At 41.1% G+C, this 13,423-nt stretch overlaps 2 protein-coding genes across 2 annotated transcripts; both read left to right on the top strand.

The window, feature by feature from the left end:
* Positions 1 to 4,645: 4,645 nt before the first annotated feature.
* LOC123230748 (whey acidic protein-like) lies at positions 4,646 to 10,388 on the top strand. Its single transcript, XM_044656908.1, has 5 exons — positions 4,646 to 4,718; positions 6,181 to 6,327; positions 6,632 to 6,778; positions 7,733 to 7,876; positions 10,330 to 10,388. The coding sequence occupies exons 1-5, from the start codon at positions 4,646 to 4,648 to the stop codon at positions 10,386 to 10,388; spliced, it is 570 nt and encodes a 189-aa protein (XP_044512843.1).
* Positions 10,389 to 11,346: 958 nt separating this feature from the next.
* On the top strand, positions 11,347 to 11,778 carry LOC123230749 (histone H2A-beta, sperm-like). Its single transcript, XM_044656909.1, has one exon. It carries the CDS (start codon positions 11,347 to 11,349, stop codon positions 11,776 to 11,778), a length of 432 nt encoding a protein of 143 aa, XP_044512844.1.
* Positions 11,779 to 13,423: the final 1,645 nt, after the last annotated feature.

Raw genomic sequence — 13,423 nt, forward strand, 5'->3', positions numbered from 1 at the left:
AATGAACTCTGGGGTCAAGGGATGGGCATTCCAGTCCTAACTTTGTCCATGCCTTTGATTTGTACAGGTAAACCTTCACTTCTTTGATCCTGCCCCCTCATCTGTATGTAAAAAAGGCAGATTGCCTCCATGGCCTTTGAGGTTCCTTCCAGCTCTGACATTATATGACTTTATGTGAAAGCTTGAAAACAAAATAATTATATAGTCAGCTAAGACATGAAAATTCTAACAGTTATGGGAGCTGAGAAAAGGGAGAGCTGATCCCTGTGGGCTGAGCGCCTGACCAGAGTAGTTTCCAACTTGACTTCCAAGAAACTCTTAAAGCATAGCTAAGTTTTGCATAATTGAGAAGAGAGGATAAATTTATGTGGAAATATTAAAAAGGTCATAGATTGAACATAATGGACTTCTCTACTAGCAGCAATGCAATGATCCAGAGGAGTGCTGAAGGACTTATGAGAAGGAAAACTAGCCACATTCGGAGGAAGAACTGTGGGAGTAGAAACACAGAGGAAAAACAACTGCTTGAACACGTGGACTTGATGGGGATGTTATTGGGGAGGTAGATGCTAAACGATAACTCTAGTCCAACTATCAATAATATGGAATTAGGTCTTGGTCAATGATACATGTGAAACCCAGTGGAATTGTGCATCAGCTTCAGGGGTAGGAGGATTTGGGGGAGAGAGAAAGAACATGAAACATGTAACTATGGGAAAATATTCAAAATAAAAATTTAAATAAAAAATAATAAACAAAAAATAAAAGGTCATATATAAGTGCCTAAAATATTTTAGAAGTCACATCATACAAAAATTAAAAGAAAAAGAAGGTACTTTTAAAAACTATAAAGGGAAGCGGAAAACTGGACATTCTTAACTAAACAAGCAATAGTGATCACTCCCCCCAAAATAGACAAATGTGATTACACAAAATTAAAAAGCTTTTAATGCATAAAAATTGCAGCTAGTATGAAAAAATGATTGAATTAAGGGGGAAATATTTGTATCAAATATTTCTGACAAAAGTCAGATATCCAAGACATTTAGGAAATACACAAAACCAGGAATGATTTCTCAACAGATCTGTGCCAAAAAAATATGAACAAATAGTTTTCAAAAGAAGAATTACACATTAATAACCATATGAAAAAATGCTCAAATCACTAATAAAAAGAGAAAAGACCAAACAACCCTGACATTTCATTTCACACTCATCTAACTGGTGAAGATGGTAAAAGATAGAAACGGTTCATGTTGGAAGGGCTACAGAAAGGCAAGCACATCATATATTGTTGGTGGAACTATGAACTAGTTGAGCTATTTTAGAAAATAGTACACAAGAAAAGTTACTGACTATTGTTCAAGTTGTTCACTCCTGGGTATATTGACCTCAAGGGGATCAAAGACAGAAAGAAAGGCCTCTTTTTAAACAAAATATTAATAAAAGCACTTTTTGTGGGAGCAAAAGATTAGAAACAAAGAAGGTACTTATCAATTGCTCAATGGCTGAACAAATTGCAGCGTATGAATGTAATGGAAGGTTGTTGTACATGGAGAAATGATGAATATGAGGAATTCGGAGAAACATGGAGAATCTCAAGTGAATTGATGCAGAAGTAAGCAGAACCAGAGGAACAATTTATACAGTGATTACAATCATATTCATTAAAGGAACACTAAAAGGAAGCTTAACTCTGAATAACTGTAATGACCCTTCTTGGTCCTGGAGAAGAGAACAAGAAAACAATCTCTCTCCTTCCTCTTAGTGGTGGAGAAATGGGGAGGAGGAGGGAGGAACCTGGGTGTGGAATGTTGCATGTACTGTCCAATGTGTCATATGATTTTTGTTCATTGTTTTTCTTCAGTACAATGATTGTGGGAGACATACCTGTATCTGGAAATGCTTGTGATGTCATAACAAAATGTATCAAGAAATCTTTTTTTTTGTTGTGTTTGTTGTTGTTAAAGACCATAGATAGAGACATTTGGAAAGGGGGTTCCTGGAGAGTAAAGGTCATAGATACATCAATCTAGACAGAGACTATCCAGTTTTAGTCTAAGGAAGATTTATTTTTAGTTCCCTCAAAGTCTTATCATGGACATAATGGAGTAGTATGGTAGTATGCAGTCACTAATTTGGAAGTCCACCAACAGATGGTAACCAGTTTGTTGGTAGACTCATAAGATTTGGAGAGTCAAAGGACATTAAAGGCGTTGAGTCAGGAGGCAACTGGATTTGAACATCACTCTTGACATTTACTGGCAATGTGATCTCTCATAAGGAAAATCAAATGAGACAGCGTGAGTAAAGCACTTGGTAAACCATAACGTGATACTAAAATCAGTTACTGTTATTGTTATTGTTACTCTTATTATTAGAGATTTAGTCCAATTCTTTCATCTTATTGACAAGAAAATTGAAGCCCTCAGCACATGCCATTAGCAATGGTCAGACTTTGAATTTAAGTCTTCTGAGAAGAAGGCACAACTCTTCTTTATAGCAGATTGACTTGTTGTGGACCTTGACTTCAAAGATTCTATTGACCCCAATACTTTCAACTCCCTAAGATCACAGTTCACTAATCCAACCCTGAGGGCATGTGGGTTCAGAAAATTTGAGGAAGGACTGGGGCCATTCTGAGAAGAAGGGGCTCCACCTACCACCCTCTGTTGGGAAGGAGCCTACCCTTAGCCCCAGGCAATCTCCAGCCTCCAGCTCTAGCTGGATTCAGCTCCACTGGCAAAGGCAAGGAAGCTTCTGGGAAAAATGGCTTCCTTGTGCTCTCTTTGACACTTTGCTAAGCAGCTACCCTCCTAGGATCAGCAATGGACAAGATCATGATGGTATGGGCACGGGTAAAATGCCCAAGAAAAGGTCAGCCCTGGGTTCCCAGAGCATGAAAATGTGTCTAAGGGTTTAGACTCAAAAGCAATTTAAATTCAATTAAACAAGTGAGGTAGCAAAATAAATAGAATAAGAAGCAAATTCTGCTTCTCTGGGGAAGGGAAATATTGCTGTTTCTTCCTATTCTAATATCCTTTCCCCCAAGCTTCCCTACAGCCCTGAGCTATTGTGGCTGTAGACCAATGAACAGCATCCCTTCAGATGGGAAGGGAGAGAAATCAGGATTTGGAGATATAACAGAGGAACTCTGAGATCTATCAGTCTAACGGTAATCTCTTCATTTTACAAATGAGAAATCTATAGCCTAAAGAGAGGTGACCTGTCTAAGGTCACATAAGTAAGTGGCAGAGGCAAGATTTGGCATAACTTAATGTTTGAAATCAGATCAGAAACACGATGGGGAATTTATAGATCACAACCCACCTGACCATCATGCCTGACCATACTGATCGATAATCATTGTCCACTCTGAAGGGATATTGTCCATAAGTCTGACCCAGGAGATCTGTCCAAGACACTAGGGCCCTTTCTCAATTTCTGACTTTCTGAGAATACCATTGGAGAACATGAGCTGTCCTTCCCTCACTTCCCTAAGTGACCCGTTTGCCTTCATTTTCCATCATACCTTTATCTATTGGCATCTGATACTACAGGTCATCTTTGTTGGTCCTTCTACCTTGCAGCTTGCTCACACCCACCATTTGCCTCTCCACTGCCTTTGCAATGTTATTCAGTTTTAATTTTTTGGAGACTATCGTGTTCATGGCTCATAGCCCTTAATAATGATCATTTGCATTTATAGGACCACAGCTGAGGTAGTGAGTGAAGGGACAGGTGATTGAATCAGGAAGACCTGAGTTCAAATCCAGCCTCAGAGAGTTTCTAGCTATGTGATCCTAGGCAAGTCATCACTTAATAATCATCAAGTGTTGGGTGCCTCACCTGTAAAATGGGGGTAGTAACAATACCTTTCTCCCTGGGCTGTGATGAGTATTCAGATGAGAGTATATGTAAAGAGCTTTGCAAACCTTAAGATGATATAAATGGCCCCTATTATTGGCTATAGTTTACAAAGTACTTTGCTCCCAAGCCTCTTCTAATGAACTGGTGCTCGGTTCTTAAAGAATCAGACTTCAGGGCAAGTCCTACCAAACTGGAAAGGCGCAATACCAGAGCTGATCTGTGCAAATCTGTCACAGGAGGCCCAGCCGGGCAAAGTACCCAGAGGCCATCCACCAGATTGTAGATTTTTTGGACACATGAAACCAGCTGCTAAAAAGAATGAATTCTGGTCTGGATTATTGGGATCACAGATTCTTGAAGGGCTGAAATATTTCTCACCATAACCTAAAAGTCAGGTGGTACAAGTATTATCACCTCCCATTTTACAGATGAATAAACTGAGGTTCTGATCCGTGAAGTGCTGTGTCCAGAGTCATATAACTAATTAGCCTAAAAATTGGGGAAAACTCTCCTAGCTCCTAGTTTAGGGTTCATATCCTTTTCCCTTCCCGTCCCATTCCCTCCCCCTAACAGAAAGTATAATGTGCCTAAAACCAGGAACTCCCAGGTGAACCAACAGTCTTGCTTCTCCCCTTCCCCCATTCTCCACTTTTAGCTCCACCCTTCCTGGCCCTTCCCTCCCACCCCCCCATTCTGGCTCTCTTAAATTCTGCTGGGGCACCTAGGATGACCAGTCAACCACTGCCGCAACCTAGCAGGAGTGAGCCACCGCCTCATGATGCAGTCAGTCCAGATTCTGACCTTGGCCCTGCTGGCCCTGGGATCATGGGCTGCTCAGGACTTCACAGGTAGGAAACCTGAAGCTCCTGATGTCCCCTTCTTCTCTTGTCTCCTGCTTCTTCCTCTTCTCACCTCCACTCTGAGCTTTAAACCTTCCCTTAGTCCCCAGCCCCTAAATCCTACGGTTTCAGTTTGCCATCTAAATTGTGAGGAAAAGATTGGAGGGGGGAATAGGAGGGAATTGGGAGGGCAGAGGGCTCCAGCTTGGGCCAAGATAATAGCCCCAACCATTCTTGACTCCAAGGATCCCTAAAAATGATGAGTTGTCAGGGAAAGAGGGTTCCAATCTTGGCTTTCCACCTGCTTGTTCTGTGACTTCTAATAGGTCCCCACATCTCTCTGGATCTCATTTGGCTTATCTAGGAGATGAGGAGGCTGGATGGGAAGTCCCTTCCAGCTCAAGCTCCTCTGATTTCTAGTTTTGCTAGCTCCACATTCTCTTGTTCCTTCCAGCTGTCCATCAAGAACACCTGGCCATTTCCCTGTCCTTTTCTCTTTTCTCCCCATATTTTATCAGTTCCTACTAGTTGTAGAACCTCCCTGTCTTTTCCTGCCTCCCAGGACTGCCTGGTCCCGTGGGAAAGCTTCATTTTCAGGCATGTGATTGTACAAAGTGGCCCCAGAGCAGCCTTGCAACTTCCAGACTAGAGCAAGAAAGAATTGGGGATAGAAGGGAAGAAAGGAAAAAGAAAGGAGATAGTTGGGGGAGAACTTGGGAAAGGGAAAAAGAGGGACCTAATCCCACAAATTGCTATTAATCAAGATTTGATGGTCTAGGGTGAAGGGGAAAGTAAGAACATGAATCATGTAACCATGATAACTTTTCTAAAAAATAAAAATTATTAAAAAAAAAAGATTTGATGGTCTAATGGGGTAGAGAGAGAATAAGGAAAACAAATATATTTTAAAGGGTGCCGAGGCAAAGGAAGCTAAATACTCCAGAAAAATCTGGTATGGAAGAAAACAGAGAATGTATCAGGACATTTTTAAAAAGGAGGCAGCTAGGTGGCTCAGCAGATTGAGAACCAGTCCTAGAGAAAGGAGGACCTGGATTCAAATCTGGCCTTAGACATCTAACTGTGTGAGCTAGGACAAGTCATTTAACCTTCTATCACCTAGTGTTTACCACTCCTCTGCTTTGGAATTAATATAGATTCTAAGACAGATGGTAAGGATAAAAAAAAGAGAGAAAATAAAAGGAGATGGCACCTGAATTTGATAAAAATGATTGATTCAACAAGCAGAGTTGAGGAAAGGCTTGTGACAGGACAAAATGATTTAGAGTTGGAAGAGACCTTAGGGGCAGGGACCTCCCTTTACTAGAAAAGGAGTCAGGAATAGAAGGAGGTGGGGTGGAAGAAGGGCATAGAAGAGGGAACAGGGCAAGGGTGGGGCGTCAGGGGAGAAGCTGCAAGACTTACCATTAAGAATGGAGAAGTTGGCAGCACTCATGACTCTTCTTCATTGCAGAGAAGTCTGGGTACTGCCCATTCTTCCAACCAACCTTGTCAGATCTAATTGACTGTAAAAGGACATGCCAGAATGATACCATTTGCCCCGGAGATATGAAGTGCTGCAGAAAGGGCTGTAGCTGGATGTGTATGAACCCCATGAAAGGTAAGAGAACTTGGTTTGGTATGGAAGTGGTCCCTATCTCTGGATCCAAGAGATCATGGGGGCTGAGACTCTGGCATTCTCCAGTTGAGATGCCTTGATAAATAGTTATGGGAATGGGGTAGAGAGATGTACTTATGCTCCCCCCAAACCCTCTAGATTAGGGAGGACTTCCTGGAAGAGGGATAAACCGTCTGGCCTCTGAGAAGGTAGCTACAGACCAGACTAGGGTAGAGAGGACAGCAAAGAAGAGAAGAGGAAGCCACCTGTTCTGCCCTCCACCACTGCTGCTTCTGTTCTCTTCCAGAGAAGGCTGGTATGTGCCCCGGGGCAACTTCTTCCTCTGAGGAGCGTCTGCCTTGTGGTGTTCCTTGTGAGACTGACAAGGACTGTGATGGGGAAGCCAAATGTTGTGTTCGCTCTTGTGGTCGAACCTGTTCCATGCCTATCAAAGGTAATAACGATCCCTATATGTGTTTCTAAGGCACCTGCTTTTCTAAGGCTGCTAGGTGGCATGGTAGATAGAGTCTGCAGGACCTTTTTGAGATTAAAATTAATATACAATAGCTATTATATTTTATAAAGTTTATTAATAATAACTAAAGTAAAAAAAGCTAGCCAACTCAACCCAATTTCGAGAGGAGAGTGAGAGGGAGGAGTTTCAGAACTTATATACAAATAATGTAACAACACATTTATAGGAAAGGGAAAAGGAATTTTGGGAGATGGAGTCTAAGGGTTCAAGATTCTAATTAATACAACCTGGAGTTTGGAAGATCCGATATTTTGAAAGAACCTGAGTTCCAATCCTGTCTCAAACACTTAATAGCTATGTGACCTTGGGCAAGTCACTTAATCTTTTTCTGTCTCTGTTACCTCATCTGTAAAATGGAAATAATAATAACACTTCCTTCCCAGAGATGTTATGAGGACCAAGTAATATTTTTAAGTGTTTTCAAAATCTTAAAGTGATATGTAAAAGTTAGACTTCCTTAAAATTACCTGGAAGATATGAAATACAAGTACCATTTACCCCCAGTTTATTGGTAGGGCACAAGGGTCAGAGACTTGTTGCCCACAGACATAGAACTAGTGGCAGAGCTGGGATCAAGACCCATCTGGATTTGAACCCAAGTCTTTTGATTTTAAATTCATCACTCAACTATGCTACCCGTGCCTCTTGTGATTTTAGATCAACGAAATCCTTCAAATTGCTTCACACAGACAACAGATTCCAACCTCCTCCACCAATGGGCGACTTCTCTTTAAGGCTACTGCTCCTTTCAAGGCTGGGATCCCTGTCTTCTCCCACCTGCTTCTAGGCAATCTCTCTCTGCCCCATTTTGCTAACAAGGTCAACGATCGATGTCCTATAACACACATTTTCCCTCCTTTCCTCCCCCTACAGTTAGGCCTGGTCGATGTCCTGTTGTCTCCGAATGGTGCCCCAGGAATGAGCGGGTCATTCAATGTAGGGGAGATTATAACTGTCAAGCAATGGAAAAGTGTTGTTTCTATAAATGTGGTATGAGATGCATGGAATCCATCCCAGGTAAGAATCAGCCAAAGAAGCGTTGTGAGTCCTTAGACAGTGAGTCAGCTCCTTTGGAGTCTGCATTGGGTGATACCAAGAAGCATAAAAAAAATATTGTCCTTGGGGCAGCTGGGTTGCTCAGTAGATGGAGATCCAGGCCCAGAGATGGGAGGTCCTGGGTTCATATCTGGCCCCAGACCCTTCCTAGCTGTGTGACCCTGGGCAAGTCACTTAACCCCCATTGCCTAGCCCTTACCTCTCTCCTGCCTTGGAATCAGTACTTGGTATCAATTAATTCTAAGACAGAAGGTAAGAGTTTAAAACAAAACAAAACACTGTCCTTGCCAGTTATATACAAACCTTAGAGTACTGTAGAAGTATGACAGAGTATTAGTATTCATTACTCTTTATAAGTGCTAGAAGAAATCACAGATCCATCTGGGCCTGGTGGTATTAGAAAAGGCTTCATGGAGGAGGTGAGTTGTGATGGGCTTTGAAAGATGAGAGAGTTTCGATCACGTGTTTCAATGGGATTATGACTAGGGTTTTGGCATTAAATGATTACTTTATTACAAATAAGAATAATATGGAAATAGGTTTTGAACAATGATACATGTAAAACCCAGTGGAACTGCTTGTCAGCTCCAGGAGGGGGGAGGGAAGAGGGGTGGGAAAATCATGAATCATGTAACCATGGAAAAATATTCTAAATAAATAAATACATTATAAAAAGGAGGGGGAAAAAGAAAGATGAAAAAGTTTCAGGATAGGCAGAAATAAGTTTAGGCACAGCAAGAATAGAAGGATAAAAGGTATGAAAGCCAAAAAATGATAAAAAAAAATATATATATATATATATTGCCTATAGAGTCTAGAGACTTAAGTTCTAAACCTGGCTCCTTCTAATTATGAAGTTCTGGATAGAATAATGGATGGAAGAAGCACCAGCCCTAGAGGTCAGAAGGCCTGATTCAAATTCCAGCTGGGTTCCTTGATAGCTGTAGGATTTGAGGCAAGTCACAAGACCTCTCTAGGCCAGTTTCCTCAGGATTTGTACCTTTGTTCTGCTATTTATGACATCGTCATCATTCTCTCATAGCTAAGAGCCACTGAGAATCTATGTGTGGCCTGAAAGGGAGGCAATCAATCTATCAACAAGTAATTTATTAATGATCTACTGTGTAGGGTGCTGGGCTAGGCATGAAGAATAAGCCTTTTTCCCACCTATTTCTGTGTTTTTAAATTTTTTCTCTAAATTTCTTTAAATTTTTAAATTATATTTCCATCTGTGTATGGCAATGCCAGTCGTTCAGTCAACCAACATTTATTAAGCATCTACTATGTGCCAGACATGGTGCTAAGCACTGTGGGAACACAAAGAAAGCTGTAAAGGAGTTCAGTCTAAAAGGGGAAACAATATGCAAACAATTACGTACAAACAATGTGTATCCTGGTTAAACTGGGAGCAATCAACAGAGGGAAGCTATTAATATTAAGGGGATCACAAAAGGCTTCTTAGTGGGACCTAAGACCACACAGGTAATTAGATGGCAGAGCCAAAGCTAGGACTTATGATGAGTCTAGTCCAGTCCCATTCCCTCTCTGCCCCTCTGTATAATATCTGATTCAAAGTCATTTGGTGTGTGTTTGTAAGGCTAAATATATTAAGAAAACAAAGTTTCGGGGGACGAGATGGAGGTAGAGAGGAGCCTGGGAATCTTTGAAAGTCTCAAAGCCAGAATGAATGAGAGTGAGTAAGAATCATCATTTCTCCCTGTTATACCCACCCCCATCATCAATACATGCCCAAATAATCAGCTCCCCATCCCCTCTCCCCAATTCACTTTGCAGCCTCCTAGGCTGTGATGTCTCCTGGACTGGAACCATCAAAGATGACATCTTCCCCCTTCCCGTCTTCTAGTCCTGGCCAAGGCTGACCGTCACGATAACTCTTGGCCTTCCTTTTCTTCATCACCACCAACAATACTACTTTTATATTTATGAAGTATGTTACATGCTTTCTCCTGATCCCTACAGTATTATTGGGAAGCAGGTAGAAAAATGACAACTATAACCATTTCTCACATGAGGAAACTAGTTCAGATAGGGTAGGTCATTTTCTCAATTAATTAGTAGCAGAATGAGGCCACAGACCCATATTATGGGCTCATAGAAGTCATACCTGGGATTGTCAAGCTCCCAGAAGGCAAATGACTTGTCCAAGGTAATAAAGTAGCAGTAAGAAGCAGAGCAAGGATGATTCTTTCAGTTCAGTGCATTTTCTCTTCTACCATCTGCTCTCCTCCCTTTTTGACCCCAGCTGGCTAGCTAGAATGGATCCTCTTGTTTGAATCTCCCTGGTTGGTTTCAACCCACCTCAAATCTCTTCCCTTGTCATTCAGTTCCACTGACCTGATTTATGTGGCCAGTCCCTTTCATAAGTCTAAAGAGTCCCTCTATTTCCTTTCCAGAGGAGCAAGTAGAAGCAACCAGATTTCACCAAGAGGAAAGCCCCGTGCTCGCCCTCTAAGAACCAAACCAAGAAAACAAACAGCCTGGTTGATCAACTCCTAGAATTCTAGATATCTTTTTTTTCTTGGAGTTCCAACCCCTGCAGGTTAATAAAGGCATTGATTCTGAATAGTGGATGATGTCTCTTTGCTCTGACTCTTCTCTTTCCTGGTCTTGAATCTCTTGATTCATGTAACCACATGATCATTGGGTTTTAGAGTCTAGCTACCATACTGATCATCTTGCTGTGGTCTTACATTGGGAAAAAACATTAGTGTTAAGAGTTGAATACCAATACAAGAGATGTTATATATATATATATAGCAATATAACTCAGCTCAATATAACAAACCAAGAATATAAGAATAATCTGTAAATGACAGGAGGCTGGCGATTAGTGAGTGAGGCGAGAGACATTACTACAGGCCATGCTGTTCAAGGAAGGTTTGCTTCATGAGAAGAGGGTAAATCTGGGCATTGAAGAGAAGGTAAGATTGGGAAAGATAATGGGAGAAGACATGCCAGGGGAGGAGATACAACAAAACATTTACTGGCCATTGAGTGCAACATTTAGTTAAAAGGTAATATATGGGAAAGACATTTGTTAGCAATAAGACTTAATAAATTCTTTGAATAACTAGTGATAGGCTGAGGTTCAGAGTTCTGAAAAGACTAGTATCTTAAAGAATGGGATAGTTATTTGTTCTATTTCCTCATAGGAAATTGAGGGTCCAGAAAACAAGAAGTTAAGGAAAGGGACTCTTGTGGGGAGAGTTTGCAGGAAAGCAGAAGGGAATGACATCACAAAGCAGTCATGATGAGCATCTTATCTCACAATGGGTCCCTAGCATATCATTGGCTACCCACCAGCCAATGGAAATAGTGGGGTTGAGTGTATAAAAAGGTAGGTCCTGTTAGGGGACCTAACACAGGTGCCTGCACTGGTTGGGGATGCCAGAAGACCTCAGGAAAGCATCATGCCTGAGAAGCGGAGTCACCATGGATCCTTGAATACTCATAGCCAAATCCGTTCACGCTCCTCAAGAGCCCAGCTGCAGTTCCCCGTGAGCCGTGTAGACCGCTTTCTTCGCCAGGGTCACTATGCCCAAAGATTGGCCTCAAGTGCCCCTGTTTTCCTGGCTGCTGTACTGGAATACCTGACTGCTGAGATCCTGGAGTTGGCAGGCAATGCTGCCCGCGACAATAAGAAGACCCGCATCGCTCCCTGCCACGTGCAGCTGGCTGTGCGTAACGATGTCGAGCTCAACCAGCTCTTTGGCCATGTCACCATCTCACAGGGTGGAGTTCTGCCCCGCATTCACCCAGAGCTGGTGCAGCCAGCAACCGGGGGCCGAAGTAGCCAGAGTCACGTTGGACGTAACCATAACTATTCAGTGAAGGCCAAGTAAGCCGGACTGGAGAGAGCCCAGAAACTTTGGGAGTAAAAACTTTTTCTCTGGGTCATCACCCCACGAACTATTAAAAGAGATTAAATCCAAAGCAGTTTTGTTTAGACTCATCATTCTTACAAATACCGCTTCTACAGGTATAGTTGTATAGCATGTGTCTTGGGAATCGTAGTGTGGTCGTGTGCCATGGAGTATGAGCTGACTTCATTGGTTCTTTATGGGGATAGGTATAGGGGTTTCGATGATACAAGTGGCATTTTTCTGGCCCTAAAAGCCTCCTAGTCTGGGTCCGACCCATCTTCCCTAATTTCATCTCTTATTACTCACTATATAGGAATCATTGGTCCACTTAGAATGAATTAGAGTTAAAATGGTAATGTTATATTTTTAAGGTAGAGGGAGACCTCTTTGTCTTTAAATGAAGAAAAGGAGCTAAATTTAGAGGGATAAGTATGGGAACAGACTCTAAAATATTCATTTAATAATTAATTTAAAAATAATTATGATAGACCCATTATTTGTCAATGAATGCCATTTTAAGGTCTCTTAATCTCTTTTCTTCCTGATCCCCAACAGACCTAAATCCTACTTCTGTGATACTTTCTGGTCTCCTATAACATAGTTATTTCTAACTATAATTATTACATTATATGATAGTCTTTTAAATGTAGTATGTAGTATTTCTGCTTTTTCAATTTTATCAGTTTGCCTTTTTTAATTTGCCCCTCCATATTTAAGACTAATCTACACAAGGTTTCTGTCAACAGGAGTCTAATCTTGCTAAATGTGGGAAAAGGCTACACAATTAGAAACCTGAAAATTCCTTCTATCTCTTTTCATTAACTGAAACCTGGCTTTCTTTATATTTATGATGTGGTGTCCCTAGCAGTCTGCTCTCTAATGCTGGTCACACATTTTCTTTTTTTTATTTTAATATTTTATTTTTTAGAAAAATTTTCCATGGTTCCATGATTCATGTTTTTACTTTCCCCTTCACACTCCCCCCCCCCCCACATAGCCAACACACATTTCCACTGGTTTTAACATGTGGTCACACATTTTCCCAATTATTTCATAGAGCCATGACAAGTCAAGATAGACTTGTTCATTATACTGCTACATAACTTGATAATCTCTCCTTTTATAGTCATGTCATTTGATTGTACCATTCTCTCCTGATCAACCAGATCCTTAGTGTTTCCCCATCTTTTACTCCCCCTTCATTCCCTTTGCAGTGACTTGAAATTCCACATTAACAGAAATTGTGCTTCTGTCATCTTTCCATTGTTCAGTCAGGTCGAGATGAAGACATTTCTGGAAGAATCATCACAATATGGCCACCAAAGGAGAACTTGAGTTTAGACCAGATTTGTATTAAGTGATGATAGTAGTGCTAGAAAAACCACATTGGTATTGACTGGTAACTTTTATTTTTTTTCCCCACTTCTTATTTAATTAATTAATTTGGAATATTTTTCCATGGTTACATAATTCATGTTCTTTCCCTTCCCTCCTTCCTTCCCCCCTCCCAGAGCCAATGAGCAATTTCCCTGGGTTTTCCATGTATCATTGTTCAAAACCTATTTCCATATTATTAATATTTGCAATAGAGTGATCATTTAAAGTCAACATCCCCAATCATATC

The sequence above is a fragment of the Gracilinanus agilis genome, chromosome 1, assembly GCF_016433145.1.
Source record: "Gracilinanus agilis isolate LMUSP501 chromosome 1, AgileGrace, whole genome shotgun sequence".
Classification (NCBI taxonomy): domain Eukaryota; kingdom Metazoa; phylum Chordata; class Mammalia; order Didelphimorphia; family Didelphidae; genus Gracilinanus; species Gracilinanus agilis.

What these genes read in the sequence shown, in the direction of transcription:
- LOC123230748 (XM_044656908.1), top strand. Translation starts at nt 4,646, where the DNA reads ATGATGCAGTCAGTCCAGATTCTGACCTTGGCCCTGCTGGCCCTGGGA. An exon ending in GGCTGCTCAGGACTTCACAG is followed by an intron (nt 4,719 to 6,180) that starts GTAGGAAACCTG and finishes TCTTCATTGCAG; the next exon opens with AGAAGTCTGGGTACTGCCCA. An exon ending in ATGCATGGAATCCATCCCAG is followed by an intron (nt 7,877 to 10,329) that starts GTAAGAATCAGC and finishes TTTCCTTTCCAG; the next exon opens with AGGAGCAAGTAGAAGCAACC.
- LOC123230749 (XM_044656909.1), top strand. Translation starts at nt 11,347, where the DNA reads ATGCCTGAGAAGCGGAGTCACCATGGATCCTTGAATACTCATAGCCAA.